Raw genomic sequence first — 21,945 nt, forward strand, 5'->3', positions numbered from 1 at the left:
AGCACTTTGGGAGGCCATGGCGAGTGGATCACAAGGTCAAGAGATCGAGACCATCTGGCAAACATGGTGAAACCCCATCTCTACTAAAAATACAATTAGCCAGGCGTGGTGGTGTGCGCCTGTAATCTCAGCTACTTGGGAGGCTGAGGCAGGAGAATCGCTTGAACCTGGGAGGTGGAGGTTGCAGTGAGCTGAGATTGCGCCACTACACTCCAGCCTGGCAACAGAATGAGACTCAGTCTCAAAAACAAAAACAAACAAACAAACAAAACAAACAAACAAAAAAACAAAAAATAACAATAGAACGGCCACATGATCAGCCATCCCACTTCTGGGTACATATTCAAAAGAATTGAAAGCAGGATCTCAAAGACATATTTGCACCCTCATGTTAATTGCAGCATTATTCACAACAGCCAAAAGGTAGATGCAACCTCAATGTTCATCAGTGGATGGTTGAAGAAAATGTAAACAGACATACAATGGATTATTCAGGCTTAAAAAGGGAGAAAATCCTGCCGTATGTGACAACATGGGTAAACCTCCGGGAAGTGAAATAAGTGAAGCAAGCCAGACGCAAAAGAACAAATACTGTGTGAAACCACTTATGAGATATATACAGTAGTCAAATTCATAGACAGTAGAATGAAGGTTTCTGGGCCTGGGCACGGGGGAAATGAGAGTTGTTGCTTAAGGGATATAGAGGTTTAATTTTGCAATATATAAAGTACTGGAGATCTATCACACAACAATGTGAATATTGTTAACACTACTGAACTGCAGACTTAAAAATTGTTAAGATGGTAAATTTCCTTTTATGTGTTTCTTAACCACAATTAAAAATAAAAACTAAACAAATGGCCAGGCAAGGTGGCTCATGCCTGTAATCCCAGCACTTTGGGAGGCTGAGGCGGGCGGATCACCTGCAGTTAGGAGTTCGAGACCAGCCTGGACAACAGGGTGAAAACCCCGTCTCTACTAAAAATACAAAAATTAGCCAGCGTGGTGGCACACGCCTGTAATCCCAGCTACTCAGGAGACTGATGCAGGAGAATCACTTGAACACAGTAGATGGAGGCTGCGATGAGCCGAGATCACGTCACTGCACTCCAGCCTGGGGGACAGAGCAAGACTCTGTCTCAAAAACAAAACAAAAACAAAAACAAAAAAAACTACACAACTGCAAATTCTTGGGCCCCACCCCCTGATTTCTGATTCATTATATCTGGGTGGTACATTTTTAATGAGTTCCCTGTTGATATTGACACTCTTGGTTTGGGGAACCACACTTTGAAAAATCACTGTTTAACCTCAACAAAACCAGGACATTCATTTTCCTGGCAATGAAGTAATAATTGTGGCTGGGTGCAGTGGCTCACAACTGTAATCCCAGTATTTTAGGAGGCTGAGGAGGGAGGACTGCTTGAGCCCAGGAGTTTGAGACCAACCTGGGCAACATGGCAAGACCCCGTCCTATAAAAAATTTTTTAAAAAAGAAAAAAATAGTCATGGTGTTAATAGTGAGATAAGGCCAAAAGTAAATACAAATACTTTATAGGGATGTGTTCCTAAAAGAAACAGAAAATAGGGAAATGTCCACATGTGCCAGGATTGTCAGCAGCATAACACTGCTAGAAAATAATGTGCTGTTTCCACTAATTACTATATCCCCCACTTAGTAATCTCCCTGGATCTAGGTATTGGGAAAAGCTTTTTATCTATAGGTTTTAAAATAAAATCACTGAACATATGCAAATTTTAGGTATATTAATATTTTTTCTTTCAGATCTTCAGATCATTAGATACAAATGATGCTCCTTTAACAGCTATTAAGATGTCCAGTGTGTTTCTTTCAATGGTTCACTTCAATGGTCCTGACCCACATCAATCACTGCCCCTGCCAAAACCTGGCAGGTCCTCCACCTGCCCACTAAATGTGAAAACCACAGAGACTGTCATTTATTGACTAGAGACACATGGGGATCATTAAAAGATACAGAGAGACGACAAGGCATAAAAAATTCAGGGTATTTCAGTGATACGTGTCCACAAGAGTAGCTGACAAAGAGAATATTTACAAACAGATGGGTCTGGAAAATTATACTACCAAGTGGTGAAACCATAACTCACAATGGCATAGCGACCGGTTAGAACCCCAGGTGTGAAATTTGAAGATGTCTTGGCTGCTGAAGCTTGAACCTCTGTGATCCAGGCCTCCAGCTTCCTCTCTGATCTTCTCTGCAGAATCCTTCCCTCACTGCAGCCACCTTGGACCCAACACGTGCTGTGACAATGCCAAGCAGGGTCGGCCTCATGGTCTCTACCCCCTTTTAGTTCCCTGACTGGAAGCTCATTCCATAAATATAATCACTTCCTGCAGGGCTCTGCTCCAGTGCCAGAACGCAGGGGAGAGAGTACCCTGCCTCCATGTACTCACCTGTGCATACACCCAGGCCCTCTCTATCCCTCAGCATGCTGTTTTCCTGCTTAATCCACTGCACCCAACACTGGTTCTACGATACAGAAGTTCACAGAGAAGAAAGGCAAACAGAGCCGAGCCCCTCCATGGATGGGGATGACCCACACATCAGTTTCTTCACACTGCTGGGACTGCCATCTACATTTAAGGAAGAATAGGCCATGTGCAAGTGACAAGGAGCCAGCCAACCACCTGACCACCACCCTGCTGTTTACACCATCAGAGAGACCACTGTCTAGCCAGATCCAGGTGAGCACCAACCCAGCCTCTAGGGTCTCACTGTCAACTTGCACTTGTGGAGGAATGGATGAGAGATCAGAAAGGGTGTCCAGTCCTAACACTGCTGTTTCATGGGCAACTTCAGGCAAATGACTTAATTAATCCCCACCGAGCCTGCTCTACAGATCTATATAGGCTTGCTTTTTAAAAACGCCACCAGACTCTGATCTAATTCAAAAGCATTTTAAGACTGCATTATGCTACAACATTAATAAAGGTGTGGCTGGGCGTGGTGGCTCACGCCTGTAATCCCAGCACTTTGGGAGGCCGAGGCAGGTGGTTCACCTGAGGTCAGCAGTTCGAGACCAGCCTGGCCAATATGGTGAAACTGAGTCTCTACTAAAAATACAAAAATTAGCTGGTTGCGGTGGCGCACGTCTGTAATCCCAGCTACTCGGGAGGCTGAGGCAGGAGAATCACTTGAACCCAGGAGGCGGAGGTTGCAGTGAGCCAAGATCACGCCACTGCACTCCAGCCTGGGTGACAAGAGCAAAACTCCATCTCAAAATAATAATAATAATAAATAAAAATAAAATAATAAAAGTGTTTTAAAAATCCCTTTGAATAACTGTTAGTGTGGACAGAATCAGATTATGCTGAAGAAATACGTGAAGATTTTATTAAGGCCAATGAAACCAGTCCTCAGCAAGAGAAGTAGAGAAGATACACGTCTGGAAATACATGCAATGCCACCAAGGGGCACACCAGACTCTGCTAGCCACAGGACGGGCAGGATCATTTGTAAATTCCCTGAATAATTTTGCCAGCCAGTTACATTCTGTCCTCCCCCATCAACCCCATACCTTCTTGAGATCCATGGGCCTAAAAAATGATTAAGTGGTGTGAGTTCTCAGCCAGCCCCCAAACTAACCTACTGTGTGATTTTCAGAAAATTCCTCAACCTCTCTGTGCTTTAGGTGCCACCTAAGAAAACAGCAGCATGCCATCCCATTCTATCTAACAGGTACTCTTTTGCTAATAATGGTGGAAGGTATACTTGGAGTGCCATAATGAATCCCTTACAAGAGTTTACCTGGAAGGCATGTGCTCAGGGCAGAGGTTTCCTAAAGATGTCATCAATTCACACTTCCTCTGCTTCTGGGAAAAACATTTTCCTTTGTTGGTGTAATGCTGTAGGTATTTTTACCACTTAACCCTCCATCATCTTCCCCTAAATTATGGTTCTTAACCTTGATGCACGCTGAAACCACCTGGGAGCTTGAAAGTTTCCAATACCCTGGCCCCACTCTTGGTGATTCTGACTTAACTGGGGCTGGGGCTGTGGTGCCCAGAGCTCCCAGGTGATTTTAGCTGGCAGCCAGGGCTGTAAACACATCAAGTGATAAAGGCACCTGCAGAACAAGGGCTTGCTGAGTGTCAGGTGCCCTTCCAGCTGTGTGATTTTGGAAAGTATCAACTGCCCTAAAACTCAGTTTTCTCATCTAAAAAAAATGAGGATAAAAGTTTCACTTCACTTGGTGGTTGTAAAGATTAAAAATCAATGTGTAAAAAAAAAAGTGTATGTATATATGTGCATTAAGCATTTAGCACAGCACTCAGCATCTGTACATGCTAAATAAACATTAATTGATTTTATAATCAACCTTTCATGGAGTCTTCAGAAAACGACAAGAACTCAGGTCCCTGACCTCTGCAAGGCACAGGAGGGAGCTCTGCCCTCCTGTCCACATCACCCTGCATGCCCACCCTGGGCTGTTCATCAGCACAGAGCAGCAGGGACACCTCATGCCGAGATGAGGTGCAGGTAAGTCACCTGCAACCATCACATCCTCAAGGTCGGCAGCTCCTGTTAACAAGCACCAACTGGCACATCCAAAAGTTCCCAAGTGCCTACAGCAGAGCCACTGTTTCCAGAGATGAGGCAAAGCACTAACAACAATTCATGTAAACATAATAAATGCCAAGTATGTTCCCAGTAACTTTAACATCTCAGTAAGGTTTCTCATCACTTGAGAGACAGCCTCTTTTGTGTCTCCACTTTATAGGTGAGAAAGCCAAGGCTCAGAGGGAGTAAGGCAGAGCTGAGTGCTAAGCACAAAGCTAATGACGGTCACAGAGCAGCCAGGTGGCAGAGCAGCAGTCTTGGCTGAGGCAGCACTGTGCTGAAGGAACCTGTTTAAATGATTCATCCTATAGATTTTCCCCCAATGATTTGGAAATTTTCTGACCATGATCACAGAAGCCCTCCTTGGACAACACTCAGAAGTGGTGGTATCTCTCAACTTCTGGATTTAATGAAAACAGGAAAACAGGAAGGGAGCTGAGGATATGCGAGGCAATACGATCATGAGGACCAGAAGAGGCCTGGCCAGGGTGGTCATAGGGCAGCATCAGCATTCCCACTAAGTACACTGGAAGCTCACACAAGCACAATTGTTTTTAAATGTGTCCTTCCCGACTATGATGCAGGATATGACTGGATCTCCCGGCTAAGGGAAGTTGGGCCAAAGGCCACGCCTAGCTTCTGTTCTCCTCTCCTTTCTGTTGTCAGCTGAGAGAAGAACTGCAACCTAAATCCTCCTGAGGCCAGAGCTTGTGGCTGGCCACCAGTCCTATGAGATGGTACAACAAAACCACTGGCTGGATAGGACCCCAGTGGGCGAGCGGGGCCCAGGCTGGCCCCATCCTGGCCTGGCCACAGGAGACAACATGGTTAGAGACTGCTAAGCATGCCACTGCAACTAAAATCCATCTACCAAGTAATCATCCCAGAGCAAGTCACTTTAATTTACCAAAGTGGCAAACTGCAATTATTGTTCAAAATGACATTCATTCCTGTATGACAACATTTAATACACTCTAAAAAAAGTTCCTTAATTGCATGCATAATTTAAAATTACTGTAATTTGTTCAAGATCCTGTGAAAACCTTTTCCCCCCCTTGAAAGATAAAAGAAACAGAAGGATAATGAAAAGACTTAAGATTCTATAACCACATTATAGAAATAATTTGGGAGATGGTGTAGATGTAGGTGACACTGGAGTTTTAAAAACAAAGTAAAAATGATTAACTCTTAAAATCGCACATACGTTAAAGAGGAAAGTTTATAATCTCAGGAGGGCCATGCTCATTACACTATTATGCCATACCTTTAAATTTACTGTCTTAAAAACTTGTACTCAACAGATGTTTCCCATTTACTTATTTCCATATTAAAATAAATTCTATGCCCAGAAATTCATTAAAGTATGAAAACAGATATTGCCATTTTTATTCTTGTCTTTCTTATGATTATAGAATTTTATTAGTTATGGAGAAGCCAAGAGATATACTCTTAGCTGAAATGAAACAATGTGAATGATTCAAGGGGAAGCCCTGGCTCACTAAATTGCCCCGGGGCTTCCACAGGCAGCCAGTTACATCAGGGCCTGAGGCTGAAAGGCCTGGACACTAACTGTCTTTGTGGCCTTAACAGGCTGCTTGGCCTCTGTGTGCTTCAGATTCCCAGGCTACATGAAATCAAGAAGAAATATCTACCTTAAAAAGCTGAGTGGAACATCATGACATGACAGCCACTGACCAAGAAGTGAAGAAGCTCTTGGCTCCACAGAAGGCCATGCTGATACCCCTTCCATAGGCAGAAATATGTGTACATGAAACCTCGATGACTGTTTTTCTGTGTACTTATCTCTATGCATCACCCATCAATGCTTAATTTCCCATGAACTCTAAAGAGATGGTCCAGATTAGTAACCCAGGACACTTAAAAAAATCCATTTTCCCTAGAAATCTCTCTGATCTTTGATTTCTTTTGTAAATTGCTTCTTTATCACATCTGCTGTGAAACAGTCACCACATGTGCACAGAGCAGCCCCGATCACCCACATCTTCCTGCCAAAGAAAAGCTAAACTTCTGGAAGAATGAGTAATACAGCGCCCAAGCCTGTGTGATCAGGGAAGCACATCATTAGAAGCTCCTCTGCATCCTCTCACCACCACCCAGGGCAGAGGGAAACAGGGCTGTTGGAGGAACGGCCAGCAGCCGCCCAGGGCTGGGTCTCCGGTTCTCTGTGCAGAAGGTTGCTCACCTTCACGTTGGGAGTATAGAGATTCCTGAGAGAGGCCAGGGCGGCGGACAGCCCCTCGGTGCTGTAGCCGATCCACAGGGCTTGGAGATGGCTTGAAGAAATTCCCGTCTTCTTACTGAGGCCCTGGAAACAATCAGAGACAGATCTTGGAAACAATCAGACAGATCTGCCTGAACATCTCCTTCCCACCTGCAGGGTCACTCTGAAAGTGGGTCTGCCGCAGAGGGTGCAGATACCTGCAGAACGCACGGGGTCACACAACGAAGAACGCCTGGACACGCGAGCTTTCACTACCTGAAACCAAGGGTCAAGGAACCAGCCTGCCTTCACTAGGTTAACTGTGTGCCTTGGGAGAGAGATGGCAGATGAGAGTTTCTCTTTGAGTCAGAGTCTTGCTGTGTCGCCCAGGCTGGAAGTGCAGTGGTGCAATCTCAACTCACTTCAACCTCCACCTCCCAGGCTCAAGTGATTCTCATACCTCAGCCTCTCAAGTACCTGGGATTACAGATACATGCCACCACTCCCAGCTAATTTTTGTATTTTTAGTAGAGACAAGGTTTTGCCATGTTCGAAGTAAATTAGAGGAAGAATAAATGACAGAATTAGAATATCACCATTTGAGCCCCACAAGGTGGTGCGTGCCTATAGTCCCAGTTACTTGGGAGGCTGAGGCGGGAGGATGGCTTGAGACCAGTGAGCTATGATCGCACCACTGCTCTCCAGCCTGGGCAAACACAATCAGAAAGTCCAGGTGGTACAAAATCACACAGGTCAAGGAACTCAGGTTCTCAGACAAATCAATAACAAGGAAACAAAAAGTAATGAACAAAGTGAAACCTTTAGATAAAAAGAAACTTATCAGAGATTTAAAGATGGAAAGAAGTAAAACTTAAGCACAGCACTCAGATATACACTTGAGCAATCAACTATAGCAAAAAAGGAGATGCCCAGGCTGAGTCAGAACAGCCGTCATTTTTGGAGAGGGGAGGCAGGAGGAGGTTGCATTTGGGCTGAGGTGCGTGGAGGGTTTCTTGGATGGCTGACAGAGCTGTTTAAAATCTCCAAAGCAAAACCTCAAAATGACAACAAAGAAACCCTTCCCCAAGCTGGTGTGCATCTCACCTTGAAAATGTGCGCCTTCAGGATGTGGTGGCCGAGCTCCATGGTCTGCTGGCGGTTCAACTTGCCCTCCTGACGCGAGAACATGAATGCCAGGAGCGCGTGCCCGTTCCTAGGGGAAGGAATACAAAGGCTCATAGCAGCAGAGCCCATTCCATCACACCACAGACCCACTCTCAATTCACCACCCATTGCCTTAGTCATTGATTTATGCCCGTGACAAAGATGTAAACTCTGGGAAGCTAAGGGTCTCATCTGAGTCATAATGCCTAGCAAAGTGCTCAGCACTTGGTGAACACTCAAATGTGTTTCTGGAATGCATGCATGAATAGACACAGAGCGCAGAACCATCCCTGGGCCTGGCCTTCAGGTCCCCTCAGGATCACCACCACTAGGGGTAGACAAAGGACAAGGTCTCATGTGGGAAGGAGAGAAAAGCCAGGCCGTGCTAGGTGACAGCTCATGATCAAGAAAGCTGAGAATTCTAGGCTTGGATGGCACACAAGTCCTTGTGGTAAGAAGAAGGCTAAGGCATCTAAGTGGGTCTGCTGTGGCTGGCACATGGTGGACATCCAGCCAACAGCACCCATTTCCCTTTTGTGAAGGTACCACCCTGCCCATTTCCCTTTTGTGAAAGGGCCATCCTGCCCATTTGCCCTCCATGTCTGTAGGACTCACTCTGTCTTCCTGTGGACCCCATGCCTTTAAGCCAATTAGTTTCTAAATGACACACAGAGTTGCTTATTCCAACAGGAGTGACTTCTATGCAATGTAAATTACTTTCATTTCTATCATCCTGTCAACTTTGAGCTGTTTGGTTGGGGAAAAGCAGGTAGTTGTGGAGGGAGGCAAAGATAAACATTATATATGTTTTAAAATGCATCCTCCTAGTAGTTGCTAAGCTAGATGATTAAAAGCATGCATTATTTAAACTGCATTTGTCTATCCAGATGCATGCCTGCTTCTCAAATAGGTTATAAACCATGTTAGAGATGAGGAAATCAAGGCAGGTGGAGACCAAGGAATCCGTTTTTATACCACAGGGGAGGGCATGACGTTTAAGGCCACACTGCCCACTATGTCTCATCCAATGTCTTGTAATGGCCTGAAGTTTTCCCACGAGCACATGCCCTGTCATCCCCTGGACACCTTCCACGTCCCAGATCTTGAGCCTGGGATTCCCCTCCTTCCTTGTTCCCATGGAAACCGCTGTCGACGTCTCTCTAGGGCTCCAGGTCCTACTCACGGACTGATCCCAGGATTCAATCTGGCCCAGTTCATGTCAGTTGGGGGCCACTCTCCCAACCACAGGCTAAGTTCTCCTAGGTCTCCCAGTTGGCTGAGCTCTGTGGCCAGGCCAACCGTGTCCATCACAAAGACACACTAACTATCACCTTACAGGGTGATGACCACACACCCCTTGGTGGCCGGGCCTAAAGTTTCCAGTACTCCCAGCTGAGCACAGGGCATCCCACCTCTCTGAGGAGACAACACCCCATGCCACTGCTCCCCACCTATGCTCCTGCATACCCTGCTCATCGTTCCTCCCTGCCCTCCTGTTCTTGAGACCAAGCAATCCCCTTCTAAGACAATCTGCATTCATGATTCTGTTCATTTCCAAACCTTCCAGGTATCAAGCTCTTACTCTATGCCAGATGCAGAAACCTAATTGAATTATCTCATTTACCTGCACAATCCTGTGACTAAGTACTATGACCCCCATATGCTTACATGAAGAAACAGAGGCCTGAACAGGTAAAGCGACTTGTCCAAGACCACATGGCTAGATGACAGAGCAGAGATTTGAACTAAAGTTGGTCAGACAGGAGAGCCTGTGCTCTTAACCTGTGGAGCTTGAGTCCTCCTTCATTCATTCACAGCTACACTTTATCACTGGCACCACGTCTGACGGGGGGATTCTATGGGGAACAATGCAAGGTGCTTCCACTGAGAAGCTCTAAGCGATGGGAGGTGACACGCAAACGATATGCAAGTTAGCTAACTGGGTGCTGTGAACAGATTCCACAGGAACAAAGAGGAGGCAGGTCCCTCCTCCTCACATTCCCAATTTCTCCTTCTTTATGGATCTTTCTCCACACTATCTCTCAGTGATGTTTCTGACAATGTTCCAATCTCCTGTGTTATTAAAAAACAAACAAACAAACAAAATCACCCACCCCCTAAGCCCTTCCACCTCCCATCCCAAGATGCTGGCTCCCTCCTCTCTCTCCTCTCAACCCAACAGTCGGAGTCTCCTAAGGATCCAGGACCCTCCTCCCTCACTGAAAATCCAGTGGCTTCCTCTTAACCGTCATTTCCCTTCACCTCTTGGCAACACTTACATCCGTAAGGTCCCTCCCTGAAACCTTCCTCCACGCCCTGGAAGCCCAGTGCTATCTTTTCTCTAATGACATGAGCTTCCTCACCGAGTCATGCCAGACACCTCTCTGTCAGTGATGCTAGATCTTCAACTGTCAGCTTCTCCTCCAACCTGCCGACCCACCCTGGCCCTGGAACCTGTCTGCCTGGGACAGATGGCTATCTTGCAATCTCAACTGCTGAAAACTAAAACCAGCTCTGTCCCTGCAAAGCCTGCCACATACCACCTGCCTTTCTTACCCTTCCCAAGAGCAATGCCACACCTAGTTTCTGGCTCTTCTTCCTCTACTCTGCCCACGAGGCCAAGCCGCAATAGCTACCTCATGTCAGCAAGGCCTGTCTCTAACCCCAGTCCCCTCAAGTCCCCACTCCTGACTGGTATAGTAGGATCCACACACTCTGTGCCCTGCACACTCCTTCTGTCAGCTCTTTCCTCTCCTCTGTTCCATGAAAAAAAGTCAAGTCAAACTAGATTTGCTGTTGCAGAACGTGGCCTGCTCATTCTGATGCGATGTCTTCAATAGCTCCTCCTGTCTGCAACAGCCTTGTTCTACCAACTAACACCTATTCACTTCCCGAGTTAACAAAGAACAGAGCTAATAGGGGACTGTTCTAGATGAGACTGCCTGTGCAACCCCAAAAAACTGATGGATCTTAAAAATGGTCATCAGTGGCTTCTAGTGCCTACAGAGACATGACAATGTCATGTGCCTCCTGAGAGAGGTACTCACCACCACCTACTAAGTGTTCCTGTTTAAAAATATACAATCTGAACAAGCCTCTAAACTTCACTACCAATTTATAGGAAATAGGGGTGAGAGGAACACATGAAAAAACAACATGAGGACACAAAATTCAGATGATGGGAAACTATACAGGACGAACTACCCAGTTGCCCTTTTTAAACAAATAAATTGTGAGGGCCGGGCGCGGTGGCTCACGCTTGTAATCCCAGCACTTTGGGAGGCTGAGGCGGGCGGATCATGAGGTCAGGAGATCGAGACCACGGTGAAACCCCGTCTCTACTAAAAATACAAAAAAAAAAAAAAAAAAAAAATTAGCCAGGCGTGGTGGCGGGCACCTGTAGTCCCAGCTACTCGGAGAGGCTGAGGCAGGAGAATGGCGTGAACCCGGGAGGCGGGGCTTGCAGTGAGCTGAGATCGCGCCACTGCACTCCAGCCTGGGTGACAGAGCGAGACTCCGTCTCAAAAAAAAAAAAAAAATAATAATAATAAATAAATAAATAAATAAATTGTGAGGAAAAAGAAAAAAAGATGAGGAGAGAAACTATAGATTAAGAGAGATAATCGAACGCATTTTATGGACTTTTTGGATCCTGATGTGAACACACTAAAAAATAGAAATTTGAGCATGGCTAAATGTTTAAGATTAAGAATTTGCATTAATATTTTAGGTGCAGTAATAGCATGGTTAAGTATGAAAATATCTCTAAGATGAATATTCAGTTATTTAAAGTAAAATGTCATGTTTACAATTTAACATACTTCAACAACAACAAAAAAAGGAAACAGATGTAGTAAATACTGCGAAATGTAAATATGTTTAAGTCTAGGTGATATGAATGAAAACTCTATTCTTTTTTTTTTTTTTTTTTGACACAGAGTTTCGTTCTTGTTGCCCAGGCTGGAGTGCAGTGGCAAGATCTCGGCTCACTGCAACCTTCGCCTCCTGGGTTCAAGCGATTCTCCTACCTCAGCCTCCCAAGCAGCTGGGATCACAGGTGCTTGCCACCACACCCGGCTAATTTTTCTTTTTTTTTGTATTTTTAGTAGAGACTAGGTTCACCACGTTGGCCAGGCTGGTCTCGAACTCCTGACCTCAGGTGATCCACCCATCTCTGCCTCCCAAAGAGCTAGGATTACACACGTAAGCCACCACGCCCGGCCAGACTCAAACTATTCTTTAACTTCATAATTCTATTTCTGGAATGCTAACCTAGGGCATAATCGAAAATAAGAGAGAAGAAAGGAAAGAAGGGAGGTAGTACATCATCTTAAGATCTTATTTAATAGCTACCAACACTCAATGAGAAGACACTCATTTTTTATAGACAAGGAAGGAAGGCATGGAGAATTAAAATATATTTCATGCAGAGAAAAATATACAAGAATCAATGGAGGATTTGAATCCAGACCTGCAAGGCACCAAGACATGACAGGTTGTTCTGTTTGTAAGTAATTTAGAAACAACTTAAAAATCCAACGAGGGTATAGTGAAGTACATAATAATTTGCCTCCTAGGAGTTTTGCACAACCATGAAAAATGAAAATGACACTTTTGTAAGACTTCTAACAACTTGGTAAAGTGCCTGTGATGTGTTAAGTAAAAACCCAGACAAGAATTCCAAGAGATAGCCGGGCGCGGTGGCTCATGCCTGTAATCCCAGCACTTTGGGAGGCCGAGAAGGGAGGATTACGAGGTCAGGAGATCGAGACCATCTTGGCTAACACGGTGAAACCCCGTTTCTACTAAAAATACAAAAAATTAACCGGGTGTGTTGGCGGGTGCCTGTAGTCCCAGCTACTCGGGAGGCTGAGACAGGAGAATGGCGTGAACCCAGGAGGCGGAGCTTGCAGTGAGCCGAGATCGCGCCACTGCACTCCAACCTGGGGGACACAGCAAGACTCTGTCTCAAAAAAAAAAAAAAAAGAATTCCAAGAGAAAAAGAAGATTGGTATATCATTTAAAATGCTACAGAAAGAGGCAGAAATAAAAAATGAACTGTCTTTGTCTGAGGGCTGAAATTTTCTCCTTTTATAATTAGGGCAAAAATACGACAATTGGGAGTTGGGGAAGAAATGCTACCATTTTTTGAGGCCCAACCCACCATCACCATGTTTTAAAATCACCTCCCCAGGCCCCTTTACTTCAGCTGGGAGCTTCTCCCTCTCGTGAGGTCCGCATGAAGTGTGCCTCCCTCTCGCATATCACTTCCTGTCTCCCCTGCCCTGTGTGGGAAGCCCTGAGAGCAGGATCCTTGTCCCAAGAATTGGTGTCTGCCACAGTACTTTGCACATAACTGCATGTAACAAAAACTGTTGCTGAACTGAATCCAGTAGCTTCCAACATTGTTCTATATCCTCTCAATTGAATGAAGCTCAAATACTACAGGGGTCTTGGGAAAATGCCAACAACTTGCACCACCCCAGGAGTGGGTGCTTCCTTAAATTCTGCACCCTTGGTACCTCTCTTGCCTCCACCTAGTCCAGGTCCTGCCCCAGGGGATGTCCCCATGCCTGCTTTTAAGAACACAGTGGCATTCAGGAGCCCACAGGCACCCACCCTAGCTCTGACCTAGGCTACGTAAACTCAATGCCCACCAATACCCAAAATGAAGCAAAGCTTAATGAAGACAACAGTCCAGCCACTTTAGCCTCCAACCCAGTAACAACCTACACTCCTGATGGGGTCTTTCAATTTGTTTTTATGTATCTACAAACTCAACTATAGTCAATCTTCCTAGAAAATGACTGGACTTTCCCTAGAAAGTAATCTGACTTGGCTAGAAATGTCACAGCACACGTTTCACCTAGCTATTATGGTCTGGCTAAATAACCTGGATGTTAGTTTATTGCCCCAAACCAGGTTCAAAAGATAACAGCAAACCTTCAGCCAGTGTTACTGAAGAAAATAATAACAGCCCCAACATGAACAGCAGCCAGGCCTATCATGTGGATGTTCAGTCAATATTCACAGGAAGGAAAGTGGCTGTGAGGCTGCCAGGGCTCACCAATGCTTGTTCACCTCTTCATTTCTGGATCCCAGCATCTGGTCAAATGCCTAAGGGGTCAGCTTGCCCGCCCTGTTACTAGAGCAGGGGGCAATTCTGGCTCACAGAGAGCAGAAGTCACTCAAGACAGCAGAGACACAGGTCAAAGCCACGGCCAAGTAGAAGTTCGGGCTTGCCATATACATATCTGAAAGCATCCGCACCCTCAAACTTTCTGACCTCTCACGCTGTTACCAGGCCACACAGCAAGACAGGCTTCCCTCCCCATCCCACTGTGATAACAGCGGCCCAGGCAGCAAGGAGAACTGCATCCCAGCCTGGTCCAGTCAGCCACACAGAGCTCATCGACAAAGGGTGAAGGGTGTGGAGCGGGGAGGCTAGATTGGATCATGGTGCTCCCTCTGGGCTCACAGATATACCTGATCCCGGGACAGGTCACTCCATGTTCAAGGGGTGGCAGGGGAGTGGAGGTGGTGAGGACCCATGACAGTCTGCAGACACACAGGGAACACCCTCTAGAGAAGCCCCCTGTTCCCAGGGGCTGATCTCACACGTTCCCAGGCATGACCCTGCAGAAGCTGGGTGGGGGAGGAGACGGGGCTCCATGAGAGAATGGACAGCAAGGAAGGACCACACAGGCACCACCCAGCTTCTCTTTTATCCGCATGTACCATCCATAAGGGAGTCCTAGCAATTAGAAGTCAGCTTCTGTATAGAGAATTCCCCATTGCCCATCCTTCTGCCAAAAAGGAAGAAAAATAATAAAACAAAGCAGTAACACTGAATTAGCCATTCTGGATTGCTTTTCTATTGAGACATGTGCATCACATTTAAATCCTTTCCCCAACTGCACACGAGATTCCCTGCAAAGAGCTGACAGAAAGCGCCTGCCGTACCTGGGCTCACACAGGAAGGCCGTGTTTTCCCCGTCTGCTCTCCAAACAAGCCACTCCCTGAAGGACGGGTGGCAGAACATTCGGGTTTTGTCTCGCCTCTTAATGAGGAAGCAGGAGAGGGCGTCCATCCTCTGCTGAAAGTCTTCCCATCCCTGCTCCCCCTGGATGTGGCCGGCATTAATAGCCTGAAAGATCTGCTCGTCTGTCATGGGGTGGAGAGATGCAAGGGCCACGTTGAGAATCGGAAGTGCCCTCTCAAAGGCGGACTGGGTCATGAACTTCATATTGCACTGAAGCAAATAGAGCTCAGAGAGAGACACGGGCACCACTTTGTAGCTGGCACTCTTAATGACTAAGTGGCCCCTCTGGAAGAGGTCCAGGGTGAGCTTGAGGTACAGGTAGGAGCCGAGGCTCCGCAGCACCAGGTGGCTGCTCACTTTTCCAATGAGCGCGGCATCAGCCTTGCCATTCAGGGAGATGTTGCTGAGGATGTCCTGGCTGCTGTGCACCCTGTGCTGGACGTAGGCGTGCAGGTCACTGTGGATGTCTTTGTTGTCTGGGAAGTCATCTAAGGAAAGCTTGACAAACGGCAGCGCACTTATGATTTCCTGGGGGAAAAAACAAAAACCCACAGTGTCACTCTACAGAGATTCCTTTTTTATTTTAGCAGCATTTTAAACCAGATTCACTAGTTTTGTTTCAAGGAGGATTTTCATGGATTACAGGGACTCATTGTTTTGTATTAAAATGTGTAATAGGATAAGGTGAAGATAAAAAGCTTATGTGAAAGAAATCCTGATGGGAGATGGAATCAGTAAATCCTCTCCTGAGGCCCTCATCCAAGGACCCTGAGCCTAGCGAGCAGAGTAAGAGCCCTGTGCAGACAGCGGCAACGAGGCCAGGGCCAGTAAGGGCAGTGAGACTCTGCAGGTGACCTGATACCCATAATCCTTACACTGTGCAACTGCTTATATAACAAGGACAAACACCAACCAACACTGCACATCTGAGAACACAGCCAGATGCCAAGATAAAAGACATCTTTATGCATCAAACACGGGGGCTGTGTAACCCAACCAGGAAATCTGAGTCTGCCCCTGGGCTGTGTCTCAACGACAGCGCATCTTAACAAAGCTGCCTACTTTGGTATAGCACGTTATTTTATTAATTGCTTTTTTAAAGTAAACTTTTAAATTGAAGTCTAACATATGAACATATGATTTGTACACAAATCACAATTGCACAGTGTCACTAATTTTCACTAAGTCAAATATACCTATGTAACCAGCACCCAGAAACAAAACATCCTCAGCTCCCAGAAGCCTCATGTGCCCTTCCCATCTCTTCCCCATTCCAAAGATTAAGCACATCTGACACCTAACAGCAAAGAGTTTTGCCTTTTTAAAAAGACTTCCCACTATTGTTTCTGAAGTATTTAAACGCATGTGCTCATTTAATATAACAATGTAGATAAAAAGGGCAGAATACAATTATTCCCATTTTACATGGATGCTATCTGAAGCTCTGAAAACTTACACAGCTGGGAAGAGGAACGTAAGATTCCTGGTTCCTATGATCTACTGATGGCCAAATTGTGCTATGTAAAAAACGACTGAAAAATATACAAACTGAACGTCCAAAAAACACGCATCAAGTTCACCTGAGGTCTAATTTCAGTTTTTATAACGAAAAAATTCCAAATGCTGTTTTTAAATATCATAAAAGGGCAAAAATCAAAACCTAATGTCTAAAAGTCTTCACTGAAAAAGGATAGGTATAGAAGGAGTCAATGGTCAAGATACAATTTCAGGGTTTAAGTGAGGAAGAAAATGGAGGAGAAAAAAAAAATCACCCTACCCCTCGCTGCAAATGTTACCTCATGTTTAAGTTTTATGAAAAAATAGACCTCTGGGAATAGGCCTTAAAAATCTTTCACCTTCAGCTAGGCACAGTGGCTCATGCCTGTAATCCCAGCACTTTGGGAGGCCAAGGTGCAGGGATCACCTGAGGTCAGGAGTTGGAGACCAGCCTGGCCAACATGGTGAAAATCTGTTTCCACTAAAAATACAAAAATTAGCTGGGCGTGGTGGCGGATGCCTGTAATCCCAGCTACTCAGGAGGCTGAGGCAGGAGAATCACTGGAACCCGGGAGGCGGAGGCTGCAGTGAGCTGAGATCATGCCACTGCACTCCATCCTGGGCGACAGAGCGAGACTCTATGTCAAAAAAAAAAAAAAAAAAAAAAACTTTCACCTTCATTTTTCCCTTCCAAAAAACACAAAGCCCCACAATAAACCCTTGCAAATAACTACCAGCAGGAGTAGCTTTAAACTCTGGCAGGCCTCTTGGCCCCACACACTCCATGACGGTAACCAGGGCTAGATGCCACCATCTGAAAAGTGAACGTGCAATTCGATGCCAACAGGAAACTTACCTGACATCTTGATAAATATACCTGGGGCTAAAAAGGTCAGAGTTTCACCCATGTGCGGCTCTCTGGACTAGTTTTTCAAATTCTTAACATAGTTTCCAATTCAAGCAGCTGAATGGTTTACAACAGTTTTACGTTATTAATATTTATCACTGTAAAATTGGAATATGGGGACTTGGAGAAAGATTTGAGAATTCTTTGTTACCTGAAAATTTGCTCTTACAGTCACAATCAACTTCAACCAGGCAGGAAATTTAGAAATAATTTTGGTAATAAATGAAGAAAGCGTGTCTCCATAATCAGGTTTATGAAACTCAGCTTCATTTAAGCCATCTATCAAAATAATGTATTCTTCTTCAGGAATTTTCTGCTCTACAGGATAAAATAATTATTTCAAATTAAGAAATTATACATTTCTGTAAGACAGCAACACCCAGTGTATTTTAGTGCCCAGTTTAGTGTTAGAAACTAAAAAGGTTTACATATGGCACAAGAAACAGTTTTCACAGAAGCCTATTTTCTATTAAACTTATAATGAAAACTGGAGCACAGAGCCAAAAGAAAACCAATTCTCACAAAACAAACATATTGCATGACACACGTTAGCAGAATCTCACTTGTGTATATAATACAGTTAGCTCTTCATAAACCACTGTCATTGGGGTGGGCTACACAAAGATAATGAACACATACAGAGGCCCAACCCGGAAAGGTCACTAGGTCCCCCATGAGGGATCCTCAGTGGATTCCAGGGAAGGGAAACTGAACCCCCCTCGCTGCCCCCAGCCCAGGGCAAACTGCCCTGCCCAAGCCATACAACCAACACAGTGTGAGAGCTCCACGCTACCGACTCCTCCAACAGGGCTCTTCTCTGCGAGCCTGAATCTGGTTTTCTATTTATTAGTGCTGATTTTCTGCCCAGGCAATAGAGAAGAAATGATGACATATCTGTTTTCTATCCCTCTAGCACCTTCCAGCAGAGGTGCCATGTGGGCAAGTAAACAAGCTCAAAAGGTGAGGAGTCGAGGGGAGAGAGGATGGGAAACTGAAGGGCCCATCAGGTCACTGATGTCCATTACCTTGTCGGGGACAAAAAATTAAAATGGAAACCTTTAGAAGTCACTTTAAGGTTTCAATTCAACTGAGCAGAGGCCCTAACAAATATATATGCTGGAAAATTCCTACAAATAATCCACTTATTCCCTCAGATACTTAGGAGTGCAAAATACGCAACAGTCCTCTGCAGTGCAAGTCATCTAAACAGCCCGCACTTACAAGTTGACTACTTTGGAACTGCTCAGTCATCACATTTATTCCTATTAGGGTGCTTCTTTTAACACTACACCATAGGGGTGGTATAGGAGGGACCTCATGGGGCTGGTTCTGAGAAAGAGGAGTGGATGGGCACAGAGGCTTCTACATCCACTCCATGCTCCACCTCACTTCTACCCCAGCCCGGCTGACCACCTGCCTTCTGGGGACCACCTGTGTCTGCTGTACCACTACTGAGATGGGGCTGTGGGTAGCTGCTGCGAAGTACCATTTCTCAGGTTTGTGAGTGGCTCCAGCACTCCCCTCTTGAATGCTGCCACTGGGTCCTGCACACAGGATCGGAGGCTCAGCATGCTCTGTAGTTGGGGCTCCTTTATCAGAAGGTCTCTGTAGGCGGCCAGCTGATGGGACCGGCAGAGCAAAGCTGCGATGCTGTGCACAAACTCGGGCACCAGGCAAGTGTACGTGTTGTCAGCCTGGCAGTAGTGGTAGGCCACCACCTAGGGGGAAGCAGAACCGTCAGCATCACCTCACCCTCTTCACACAGCCCCTTCTGCGATCTCAAACAGGAACTCCACTCTGCCTGTTCGCTGGTAACAAGATCATAGCGCCTATTCCCCAAGACTGGGCCATTCGTTAGCATAATTGTTCCATTTATTCCTTCCTTCACTTGTGTGGTTTGCAGACCTTTAACTGCATCCACAAGGCCATCTTGATTAGCATAAAAATCAGCACAAGTTACTTTGTTTTGAATATAAACAAACAGCATTCATAAAACCTAAAACCTACCCTGGCTTAGAGCAGCTCCAAGCCATCCTGATATTCTCAACATCAAAAAATGCCATCTTCGCTAGGTTTCTGTTCTCAAGAGCAGCAGCACCTCTTTAGGAAACCCTTTTGCTGATCCCAAAAGGCAGATGATAAATCCAGTGGCTGTGAGACCAGGGCTGTAGAGTCATAGCAGCTCCTTCTCCTGGTCAGCAGGGTTAAGACCTTGGCCCCTCCCCACACCCACACTGCATCAAGGGACACTGTGGAGAAGTTCGACAGGGACGCTGTCTGAAGAATGAAACCTGAAATCACCAAATCTCTGCCCATCAGGTGGAGAGACAAGTTGGAGCTGAGAGGGAGCTGCCCAGGTACTGAGAGGAAAAGGAATGGTCCCTGTTCCAAGGGACCTGCAGCGTCAGCAGGCTGTTTGTGAGAGGGACCCCATGAAAGGACCAGATACAGAAGTGTTGGAAATGGGAGGCATGCTACAGATAGAAGAAAAATCCAATACTTTTCCAAAGGAGGATGACAGGAGAAACACAAGTAGAAAGTAAAGAAGGAAAAGAAGAGCAAAACACTCGCGCCAAGAGCTACGTGTTTTTTTGGGAGTATCTGCCTTGCTGCTGTCCCACTGGGTGCAGCAAGCCCCTGCAGGAAGTAGGACAAGAACCACTAGCCACAGTTCATAACTGAGGGCACCAGACACTGAGGTTAGATGTCTTGCCAACCTGACACAGATAGTCAAGGATGTGGGATTAGATCCCAGGTCTGCAGACTCTTTAAAAGGCAAGTGGCAAAAGTAAATGTGCAACAGCTTTTCTCTGGCCAACCTGGAATTGCCACAAGACTTTTGGTTTAGATTAAATTTATCATCAACAGAGGAAAGCTGGCTGCTCTCCAACTCTCACCTGAACAGAAATTAGCAGGGATACATATGAGGATCCTGTAAGCTTGTGCAAACCATCATGAGATGTCCAGTACCATGGTCTTACATGGCATTTGACAAAAGCAGCTTGGCAACCCAACAGTGGGTCATGAAATCTATTTATTTATTTTTATTTTTTTCAAGTGATTCTCCCACCTCAGCCTCCCGAATAGCTGGGATTACAGGTGCCTGGCACCACGCCCGGCTAATTTCTGTATTTTTAGTAGAGATGAGGTTTCAATATGTGGCCAGGCTGGTCTCGAACTCCTGACCACTGGAGTGATCTGTACGCCTCGGCCTCCCAAAGTGCTGGGATTACAAGCATGAGCCGCCATGCCCGGCCTTGAAATCAATTTAGAGCCACAATTTTTTTTTTAAATAAACTTAGGAATACTAGAGTGTGTTATAGGATATAAGAATAAACATAGTTCTAAAATGCTTTAGTTATGTGGGTGATTATGTGTGAGTGATCTCTAGTGTATGTCTTATGTGGGTCATAGTCAATGGAGTTTGAAAATCACCGTAAGCAGGGATGGCTTTGAAGCTTGCACTACATCACTCATCTCAAATCACCCACTCATGACCAGAGACTGCTTTGAACCAGCGGTCAGAACCATCAGGGGTGATGGTGCCAAGAGCAGTCATCATCCGGAAAGCAGAAGGGACAGGGATCTGGTGCAGGGCAGGATTCGGTTCAGCTCCCCTCACCAACCTCCCCACAGGGCCTACTCACAAGGTGTCCCCATGGCTGCTGGCTCCAGCAGCTCTCCAGCTCCACCGACTCACACCACTGCTGCCCAGGGAAACTTAGGTAGCTCACTAAGAGCAAGGGATGTAACTGCTTTAATGCAGGAGTGCGGTTGGTGCGAGCCAGTGATGGGTGCTAAGCAGAAGAAAAACTTCAGAAAGACCTTGATGATCACGAATTTAAGAAGGGAAAGTTAGCCAAGGAAGGCTCTATTACAACTTCACGAGAAACTTCTGTCAGAAAGCCAAGGGAACCAAAGGCCTCAGACAACAGAGTGCAGGGGAAGAGGTCTGGGTCAAGTCAAAAGCTCCCAATTTCCTGCTCACATACCAAATTAAGAAGAGCACATGCAGATAAGCACGGATTTGTGGCGAGTGCACATGCTACCTTCTGCTGCCTTGAGAACTCTTTCAATCCATTGTTTAAGATGGATCAGGTCCACTGCCAATGTCTTAAAACAGATACTTACTGTCATTCACACTTTTACTTGGAGAACTTTATCACTATTTCATCAAAAGCTGTACTTTATCATTAAGCAGTTGTCTGTTTTAAACTCCCTTTTCCAATTTACTTCTCAGAAACCAAACTAGCAAATCTCTCTATCTGGAAGGCTCCCATAAAACAAGAAAGATTACCTTAGAAGCAAGATATTTCACTGCATCCTCTCTTGGTCTCTGGTTTTCAGCACTGACAGACCCAAGAGGTGTTTTAGCTGTGCTGGAAGCTTTTGTGGAAGAACTCGGTGAAAGCAACGGCGTGAAAGGAAGATCCTGAGTGGGGTCAGAGGCTGCAGAGGAAGACCCATTTCATTATGTACATCACAGTAGGAGCAGGGTGGGGTATTGAA

General features: G+C 45.7%; 1 protein-coding gene across 5 annotated transcripts in view; it reads right to left on the reverse strand.

Annotated features, from left to right (window-relative positions):
* The window catches only part of TANC1 (tetratricopeptide repeat, ankyrin repeat and coiled-coil containing 1), a 268,517-nt gene that overhangs the window by 40,647 nt on the left and 205,925 nt on the right, over window positions 1-21,945 (reverse strand). For all 5 annotated transcript variants that reach the window (XM_055292020.2, XM_055292021.2, XM_055292022.2 and 2 more), the window contains 6 exons: window positions 21,734-21,885; window positions 18,923-19,154; window positions 17,588-17,754; window positions 14,953-15,560; window positions 7,930-8,038; window positions 6,808-6,930 (listed from right to left, as the gene is read on the reverse strand). In XM_055292020.2, coding sequence (XP_055147995.1) covers window positions 6,808-6,930; window positions 7,930-8,038; window positions 14,953-15,560; window positions 17,588-17,754; window positions 18,923-19,154; window positions 21,734-21,885 — 1,391 coding nt within the window. The remainder of the gene's footprint in view (window positions 1-6,807; window positions 6,931-7,929; window positions 8,039-14,952; window positions 15,561-17,587; window positions 17,755-18,922; window positions 19,155-21,733; window positions 21,886-21,945) is intronic.

Source organism: Symphalangus syndactylus, chromosome 9 (assembly GCF_028878055.3).
Source record: "Symphalangus syndactylus isolate Jambi chromosome 9, NHGRI_mSymSyn1-v2.1_pri, whole genome shotgun sequence".
Classification (NCBI taxonomy): Eukaryota; Metazoa; Chordata; class Mammalia; order Primates; family Hylobatidae; genus Symphalangus; species Symphalangus syndactylus.